This window comes from Solanum verrucosum, unplaced genomic scaffold, assembly GCF_900185275.1.
Source record: "Solanum verrucosum unplaced genomic scaffold, falcon-dt-bn FXZP01000007.1, whole genome shotgun sequence".
NCBI lineage: Eukaryota > Viridiplantae > Streptophyta > Magnoliopsida > Solanales > Solanaceae > Solanum > Solanum verrucosum.
Window position 1 is genome coordinate 3,299,444 of NW_026020177.1, and position 10,267 is coordinate 3,309,710.

The window sequence follows — 10,267 nt, forward strand, 5'->3', positions numbered from 1 at the left end:
CTCCTGTTACCCTCCGTAACCAACCTCTCACACTTCACATCTCCTCTTTACATGTCCAAAGCATTCTCACTTCTCCATCTTATCCACTATGAAGGCTACTTCTACCTTATTTTCGAATTTTATCATTCCTAATATGTCCACACATCTACTTCAACATTCTATCTTTACAAATATACATGCATCTGCTGAACAAATAAAAATGAACGGAATGAGTCATTGTTACCGAGACGCGTTATTACCACGATGTTTCTCCTGAGAATAGAAGATGATTTTGGCGGTCATATCGAAGAATAAAGAATTGGTCAGAATCAATTTACAGAGACAAACAAAGCACACTATAATCTTCACAAAATAGTAACCATTTTTCTAAAAAAAGGTTTCCTTACCCAAAGGGTATCTTCAGTTGCCATTTTCTTACACTTCTCAGCTAGAAATCAGCTGCAAAAATAGTCTTTGTGTATACCACTTTTTCTTTTGTTCTTGTCAAATTTGGCATTAGATCGATGTTATCTTGAGGGTTTGACCAAAATTCATTGCTGAATCTGAAGCTGGGTATCGTATTTTCAGTGGGTTTGTTCAAAATTGAATCTTGGAATGGAAGACCCAACTGTTTTAGCTAAAGTTGCAACACCCCCAACTGAGGAATTGCTGAAGAAGATCCAAGAATTGGAGGCAGGTCATGCTCAGTTGAAGCAGGAGATGTCTAAGCTTATGGTTTCAAATGATAGTACATCACAAAGGCAAAGGTCTCATTCTATATCCCCACAACGCCCACCTCGGCTTAGGGGTTCTAATGACCCATTAGGGAAAAAGGTCTCTACTTCCTTCCGACATTCATCACCCTTGCAAAGAGAGAGCAGTAGTAAAACTGAGCGTTGTAGCAGCAGCAGCGGGGGCGTCAAGTTTACTGATAAACAGTATTTGAGCATATTGCAATCAATGGGCCAAGCTGTGCATATATTTGATCTCAATTATCGATTAATTTACTGGTAAGTAGTTATAATGGACTTGCTATTTCTGAAAAAATGTCTCCTCAGTTCGGTTTTTCTTAGTTTTACTCTGTATTTAAGTTAATAGTGTTATATTACCAGTATAGTTTAATGTTATATCAGATACTTTTTCCCATCTATGAGCAGTATTTTTGTTGCTTGCCCTTCCTTGTTTTGGTAGGACTTGGGAGAGAAAAGAAGGAAACACCCTTAATAGGCATTGGTTTTGTCTTGGATAGGGTTCACAACCATGAGCTCTCCAATTCCAATTTTGACGTTTTTTCCAATCTGTCCGAGTTTGGTGGACAGAGTTACCTGGTATCGGTGATGGTGGGAGGTAGTAGGTACCCAAGGAGCATGCAATCTGGCCTGGACACCTCTGTTAGCAATATTTTTTTTTGTCTTGGATAGGTGTTAAGCATGTATATTGTTTACTTTATTTTTTCCAAACTGAATCTTTATATTGTAGCTGCTAACTATTTGGGGATTGACGCTCAGTTGTATTTACATGTTTACATTAAGTCCGTGTTTGCTTATGATCTTTTTAGTTTCTTAAAGGATTCGTATGTTAATAGAAAACGTAGTGTAACCTCTAGATTAAAGAACATAGAATAGTCTTTAACAACAACACATAATATCTCGGCACTCCCCTGAACATGGCACATTTTATCCGTGTACACCTAAACTATTGTTAGTCCCCCACACACACGCACACACATACATGGCTATATGGTAGCTTTCATCGCCTTGATGTTGACATGACCAAGAGAGTGGATACATTTTCTCTTGGGCTCGTGAGGTTGATGAAAAATCGGCAAATCAATTTTCAAGTGGAGTTTTTTTCAACCATTAATTTCCACCTAGTTATATAAAATGGTTTATTTGTTTCACATGTGGATTTCTTCTGAATGTACTACATATATTTTACCTCAACTTTGTATTTTTCTGATTTATCTTTAGATGCTATGACTTTTTATTCCAATTGTATTTTTTTTTCCTGGCGAATTCTCTGTATTTTTTACTGTGTATTTCTTTTTATTTCATCGTTATATGCAATGATGATCATGTTGCGATTCTGTAGTCTTCATTTTCAGGCTAAATATTTAGAAAAAAGAACTTCAAAAAATGTCCACGTGGCAGCAAATATATTACAACTCCTTGGACTGAGGTCGTCCAATGGGTGAAAGTTACCAAATAGCCCCAAGTATAGGTGGTAATTAGGATCAAAGATAGTTTAGGTGTACACCGAATAAAAGGTGTTGGTTATGGGGGGTCCCAAAAGTATTTTGCCTAAAAACAAACTATTGAGTATAGGAATGAGACCAGTCCTAATGGATCATAATAGAAATTGAGGATTCATATAGATGATCTTAACTAGTAGATGCCTGGTTGTTATTATTGTTGAATCTTAATAATGTAGGACTAAACCATAAATTATTGGCTTGCAACTGTTGTGCAGGAATCGAAGTGCTGAGCAATTATATGGTTATTCAGCTGCCGAAGCTATTGGGCAGGATCTTCTTGAGCTGATAACAGATCCTAAGGATCATGCTGTGGCTAAAATCATTATACACAGAGTGAAAATGGGTGAGAATTGGACTGGACAATTTCCTGTAAAGAATAAGCAGGGGGACAGGTTTTTAGTGGTAGCAACAGATACCCCACTTTATGATGATGATGGTACATTTGTTGGTATTATTTGCGTGTCAACTGATGCGAGGCCTTTTCATGAATCATCTGCTGATGTGAAGCATACAGAAGCTGATAAAAGTTCTGGCAGGCCTAGAAGCATTGCTAATGCAACCCTTGGACTTGATCCACAGCAACCTCTGCAAGCTGCCATTGCCTCCAAAATTTCGAATTTGGTTAGTGTAAAGTTGTTTGACATGCTTTCTTTTTCTTTCTTTTCACTTTATTTTCGCTTATTTGTATGAGGTGTCTATGTGCTGATGTGATGAAAACCTCAAATAGGCTACAAAGATGAGCAACAAGGTTAAGTCAAAAATGAAAACTGGAGAGGGAAGCATCCTTCGGGAAGGTGGAAGTGGAGATAGTCACCATTCTGATCATGCCTTTTCTGACGCTGCTCTATTGGATCAAAGGGAAGATGCAAATTCAAGTGGAGCAAGTACACCCAGGGGAGATGTTCACTTTTCTCCATTTGGGGTATTTACTAATGTTGCAAAAGAGGAGCACACTCCAGAAAAATCCTCAAGAGATTCTGGAGATGAGAGTGAGGGAAAACCTGGGATTTCTAAGATTATAACCTCAAAGGCAGAGGCGTGGATGGTTAAGAAGAATTTATCATGGCCATGGAAAGGCAATGAGCGAGAAGTATCAGAGGCAAAGGCTACACGATTTGTTTGGCCCTGGCTAAACAATGACCAAGATAATGAGTGGAATCATTTCAAGAGTTCTAATGCAGTATCAACACCAGATGATCAGATTATGGAAAGTAACCGTACAGCTACCAATGAGGCTTGGGGATCCTGGTCATCATCATTTAATGTTAATAGCACAAGCAGTGCTAGTAGTACAGATAGCACTACTAGTACTGCTGTTAATAAAGTGGATGCTGATACTGACTGCTTGGATTATGAAATTTTGTGGGAGGATATGACAATCGGAGAACAAATTGGGCAAGGTATGTCAATTCTTGTTTACCGGTAAAATTCTCAAAGATAAATCATATCAGGTTAGTGGACCCTTTTCTTTTTCTAAGGAATTATCAAGCATGTATGATGCTATCACTTACTGTTTTACCACAGTTATAGATGTTCAGTGAAACAATAAGAAGTTCGGACAAAACTTAGCAACACTTCTATGCACATTTTCATATTTTTGAAGCTTATAAACCATTCCCCTATGAGGATCACATTTTTGCGTTACAGCTATCAGATTTATGTCTTTTATGGTTTAACTAGAGTTTCTCATGTTTTCTGTTCCATCGTTCTCACTTTTCCTTCGTTTATGTTTCAATAGGTTCTTGTGGAACTGTTTATCATGGGCTGTGGTTTGGATCAGTATGTTCTCTGACTCTTTTATGACTTTCCTTTCTAGAGAATGTCCTAAGAATTTCTGTTTAAGTGTTTCCAAACATATACTGTGGCATGATGAAATATCTTGTTCTCAGATATCACTTGTATAAGTTATCAAGTTGATGGGAGTTTACACTTATTTGAAAGAAGGGCTAAATTCTTTCTGCCTTTTCTCATTATATGCTCCATTCAATTAATGTTTAAAACTTTGAAGTGCTTTAAGCCAGTATTTGAATAGTGTTTGACATGCCATTTGTCACGTTCTATGAATGTCATTTGAATTCTTGATTATTGGTTACTTTTAAGAAGTGGAACGACTGCTGGTTTACTTTTGTAAAGTGATGTCTTTTGCAGGATGTTGCGGTTAAAGTATTTTCCAAGCAAGAATATTCGGATGATGTCATATATTCCTTCAGACAGGAGGTCAGTATGTTTTTCATGGATAAATTGTGAAAAGCTTTTACATGTTCCTGTATGGGAAATTGTTTTTCCAAAGCAGTTAAGCTATATCAGAGTTACTATCGAGTTCTTCCCTAGTTTTAGTTCATGATCGACTGGAAGTCAGTAGCTTTAATGAGGTCTAAGATGCAGGCATGGGGCAAATTATGATTTTTTTGGGTGATAAATGTCAATGAAAAGAAGAAACCAATAAAATATTATTTACAGAACTGTAGGCTTTCAATTGGTAAGAGAATAAAGAATAGAAGATTTTTCATCACCCTGACAGAGTTGTTCTCTGTCCTCTCCAATGGTGTGTTCGAATTTCGCATTTTGCCGTATGCTTGACCTACATTTAGGACTCTGGATAATCATCGATAAATGTAGTAAGGTACTTGTTGAATTTTAGTTACTCTCTCCGTTTCGATTTATTTGTTTTACTTCCCTTTTACTCTGTTTCAAAAAGAATGCCACTTTCTATATTTAGTAACTCTTTACACCCAATATTCTACCTGACATATTTAAGACCACAAGATTTTAAAGGCATTTGGTATATTATACACATATTTAGTTTAAGGCAACAAGAACCAGAAGTCTTCTTTATTCATGGTTCTATAGTTCTCATTTTTGTTTTGATTAATTTTCTCCTGGGTTCTTGCTTTCACTTTCTACTTAGGTGCTGACTATTATTGTACTAGAGGATTCCTGTTAATAAAAATGTTGTTATAATAAAGCACTCTATTAAGCAACATTTCATGTAATATATTTGCATAAATCATAATCATCTGAAGGGACTAACATGTCATTCTAGAAGAGTTTCCTGACAGATATAACATATCCTTTTTAGTTTATAACTCAAGTAGGACCATTGGGTTTCTATGATTATGCTTGGTCGACAAGCATTTCTAAGAGATTTTGCACTTGCTTTTCTGCAGGTGTCACTGATGAAACGCCTCCGACATCCAAATATTCTTCTTTTCATGGGTGCGGTAACTTCACCCCAACGCCTCTGTATTGTGACAGAGTTCTTGCCACGGTCAATTCTCAATTCTTAAAACAAATTGTTTATGCTCAGTTTTTATGGGATAATGTTTCTATATTACAAGGAGTTACAAACCATTTCGTTTTCTATTAATGCAGAGGAAGTTTGTTTAGGTTACTACAAAGAAATGCATCCAAACTAGAATGGAGACGACGTATTCACATGGCTTTAGATATTGTGAGTTCCTATGAAATCTGTAATACCTAAAACATCTCATATATATTATGTATGCATAATATCTTGGGATCCCATAGAATATGGCACTGTTTATTTGGTGCACGCCTGAATTATTTTTTTCCTAATTACCCACCTATACTTGACTATTTGATAGCCTTGACCCCCTGATTAATCTCACCTTATGCATAATATCTTGGGACCACATAGAATATGGTACTGTTTATTTGGTGCACACCGGAATTATTTTTTTCCTAATTACCCACCTATACTTGACTATTTGATAGCTTCGACTCCCTGACTAATCTCACCTTATGGAGGTGAGAGCCCACACGACATTTTTGTAAAATAGAATAGATCTTGTTACCTTTTTTAATTCATTAATTTTTGAAACATCTTTTTATGGTCAAGTTTGTAAAAAGCATGGGTGCAACTCCATTATTGAGAATTAAATACAACAACAACATACCCAGTAAACTTCCACACAAAGTGGGCTCTGGGAGGGTAGAGTGTATGCAGTCTGTACTACTACCTCTCCGAGGTAGAGATGTTCTTGAAAGATCCTCAGCTCAAGAAAATCAAAGCAGTTATAAAATGAAAAAAAAAACAGGTGGTTGGGAGAAACATGACAACGAATAGCAAAGCCATAGCAACTATATGCAAGGAATTGTAGCTACAACAACAAGCAGGTGCGATCACCTAAACACAGTAGATCAGAGATGATAACAGATACCAAAAGTAAATGCATGCACAAGCTAGTAATAGGACCACTCTTAACTACCTACTAACCTTCTACCATTATCGTGATCTCCATACTCTCCTATCTAAGGTCATTTCCTCGGTAATCTGAAGATGGACCATATCGTGTCTAATCACCTCCCCCAATACTTCTTCGGCCTATCTCTGCCTCTCCTCGTCCCCACTATATCAAACCTCTCCCACCTCCTCATTGGGGCACCCACACCTCTCCTCTTCACATGCCCAAACTATCTCAGTCTCCCTTCCCTCAACTTGTCCACCATGGAGGCCACTCCCATTTTGTCTCGGATATCCTCATTTCTAATTCTATCGTTCCCAGTATGCATGCACATATCCATCTCAACATTCTCATTTCTGCCACTTGCATCTTTTGAACATGAGAGTTTTTGACTGGCCAACACTCCACTCCATACAACAAAGCTGGTCTAAGCACCACTCTATAAAATTTACTTTTTTAAGTTTTGGTGGTACTTTCTTGTCACACAAGGGACCGGATGCAAGCCTCCACTTCATCCATGCCTCACCAATACAATGTGTGACATCATCATCGATCTCCCTATTTCCCTAAAACAGGGATCCAACTAAAAGCTTTCTTTGAGATATAAATACTAATTTTGGTAGAAATATGCATTGTACAAGAAGCAAAAAGAAAGTCACAATTGGAACAAATAAAATGTAGTATATGACTCTGGCAATTGACTGTTGGAAAATAACCCTCTTGGAAGCTGATTTTCTTATTTTCTTCATCCACTGGCCTAAAAGAGTGTATCCACATCCTTCGCCATCTTAGCTTCCAGGGGTGATAGTTGTCAAGTTCAGGGTGTTCATAAGGACAAAATAGTTCAGGTGTGCACCGAATAAAGGGTGCCAAGTTCAGGGGGGTCCCGAAGAATTATGTCTCTCATATCATCATGAGCAGCATCCATATTTCCTACTGGAAAAGCATTATTTCTACTTTTTCTTTTCATGATCTTCAGACATGTTTTCTGATTATGCTTTCTTTTCAATAATGTCGTATTTGTCTGGGATTTTGGCATTACCAAGTTAAATCATGTTATATAATTGTAATGTGTTTCTATTTCTTCAGGCTCGTGGCATGAACTATCTTCATCATTTCAACCCACCTATAGTTCATCGGGATCTGAAGTCTTCAAATCTTCTTGTGGACAAGAACTGGACCGTTAAGGTTAGACTATCATTTTTCCACTGAATATCCTTGACAACCCCTAAACCTTTGTCACTTGGAGGTTCTAGATGTATTGAGATTCTCACTATGCATTTACATATCTATAGGTTGGGGACTTTGGTCTGTCACGTCTTAAGCACGAGACATATCTAACAACAAAGAATGGGAAAGGAACGGTATTCAACTTGAACTGAGGACCTCTTTTTCTTAGCATATCAATATGAGTTACTTTAGTTGACCTGTATATTCAAACTTCAAGTGCCTGGCTGACTTTATGTCAAACTTCATTACTGTTGCAGCCACAATGGATGGCTCCAGAAGTTCTTCGCAATGAACCTTCAGATGAGAAGTACGCCCGCAATAAGAGTTTAAATCTTTTTAATGATATTGGTGAATTTCATGCAGATTTCCTGAATAATTAATGATATTGCTTCTTAAATACATGTTATATTCAGGGCTGATATATACAGTTTTGGTGTTATACTATGGGAACTTGCCACGGAAAAGATCCCTTGGGATAACCTCAACTCAATGCAGGTATTTTCATCTTCCTAAAATTCACGTGGATTACATACCAAAAGATAAAAAATCGAAAGGAAATGTATTTTATATAGTTGAGCATCTGAAAACAGTTATTGGATTCACACTTCAGGTGATTGGAGCTGTAGGATTCATGAATCAGCGGCTAGATATCCCCAAGAATGTTGATCCACAGTGGGTTTCTATTATTGAGAGCTGTTGGCATAGGTTTGTATCTTATTCTTTTTGCCATCATGATTTGTTTAATTAAAGCAAATAGTCTTTATTAAGAATATTGCCCTGTTTGTACTGGAGTTTGTGTCCTTGACAAGTTGTGTTGCCACGACATGTAAACCTATGGTATGTTTCATGACGGTTAGGGAAAATAAATTGGCCTCCAAATTTTTCCTCACTGACTAAATTTTTAACCACTTTGATTGCAAGATCAATTTATCTTTCTTCTCAATCTCTTTTGTTTGAACACAACTATGCACATATTTAACTAATATGTGATTTGTCCACCTCAGCGAGCCACAGCTACGCCCAACGTTCCTAGAGTTGGTAGATAAACTCAAGGATATGCTGAGGCAGTATGCCATTCAGGCTCAGGCAGCACGTAATGTTGCAGGAGATAGCAGCCAGAAGGAACTATAGATAAAGATGGTGTTTTGTGCTTGAAGCTTTTGTGGAGTAGCCAGAAGATACACTGATAACACACTGCCTTCAGTGACTGTTTGATTGGAAGTGTCACTCAGCGGTCACAAATTGCTTGTGTTGTCGGACCCAAAATTCGGTTAAAGTCGCCAAGCAGGCTGTTCACCGAGAGGAAACTTGATAGAGAAGATAACAGCTGTCATTTATCGGTGTCAAGGAAGAACATAAATCCTATAGGACATAGCGTATGTGAAATCATGACTTTCATGTATAGTTCATCCACTGTGTGAAACTGAACTCATCACAATGGCTCTTAGTGTTAAATCGTCACCTCAAGTTTGGGCTGTGCCTTGCAACTTTTAGTTTGTTTGTCGGCTGTGCCTTGCAACTTTTAGTTTGTTTGTCAAGGATTCCATAGATGGTCTATCAACTGAGGTTATATTTTATTGAGGCTTAGAAAGGGTCTGTAACACGTCATTTCTACTAATCTCCCAGACTTGTTTGTGCGCCTGTGTTCAACTTTTGCGTGCTTCCTAAACTCAGCTGGCTTAACTGTTCTTTTTTCATGTCTAGTTCACCTATTCTGTACTGTAATCCATTGGGACAAGTTATCTTCTTATTCATGAATATTTAAGGTATTTTTACCAATTACAATGAATAAATCAAACTAAATGAAAGGAAACATTCCACAAATTACAATCACTCCTGTGATTTGGTTACAATATTCTGTAACACTGAGTTGGAGCATACATACTGATTATGCTTAAATTGTCACAAATATAATTAATTCAAGTTTCATTCACAAAGGCGGAGTGCTGACAATATTCTAATTGGCTACCTGGACTTTGGCACCATAAAATGGCCGATGGAATTTTTAAAATATCTTCTTACATTTTTCATTCCATCAATCCTAGGACAATTTTCTCTCCTCTCCAACACTAAGGTATGTTCCTTCCATGTATTTCAAAGTATTCGTAATCACTAATTATGAATTACTGATAAGATTCTACACCACAATCCCACAGTTTTCAAGAAAATTCATCTCCAAGGTTCAAGACATGAGGGTTTCATCTTAGTCCAAATTTTAAAAAAAAAAATAAAGACATGAGGGTTTCATCCTAGTCCAAATTCATTCATGGAAGCCATTTGAAGTCATGGAAACGTGCTTGTGGGGAGGAACAATGATTCTTCCACACTTAGATTTAGCTTTACCTACCTTAATCACCACACACAACCACCATTTGAGCCACAACTATCACCACCTACCATCTACAACCACCATTCTCAGCCCAACCACAACTATCACTACTGCCAATCACCAAAATCAATCATCATCACCATTAGCCATCATTTGAAATTATCACCATCAAACACTATTACATCCACTAATCACTATCAATAATTACCATGATTAATAGCAACATTATATATTGCTAACCACTATTATCACTCACCATTTCCACTATCT

At 37.3% G+C, this 10,267-nt stretch overlaps 1 protein-coding gene across 1 annotated transcript; it reads left to right on the forward strand.

Annotated features, from left to right (window-relative positions):
* Nucleotides 1–579: 579 nt before the first annotated feature.
* LOC125829053 (uncharacterized) lies at nt 580–8,921 on the forward strand. Its single transcript, XM_049508329.1, has 13 exons — nt 580–989; nt 2,449–2,854; nt 2,961–3,633; nt 3,972–4,012; nt 4,382–4,450; nt 5,401–5,501; nt 5,606–5,684; nt 7,528–7,626; nt 7,734–7,802; nt 7,926–7,975; nt 8,082–8,163; nt 8,279–8,373; nt 8,673–8,921. Exons 1-13 carry the CDS (start codon nt 595–597, stop codon nt 8,797–8,799), a joined length of 2,286 nt encoding a protein of 761 aa, XP_049364286.1. The 5' UTR covers nt 580–594; the 3' UTR covers nt 8,800–8,921.
* The last annotated feature ends 1,346 nt before the right edge of the window (nt 8,922–10,267 follow it).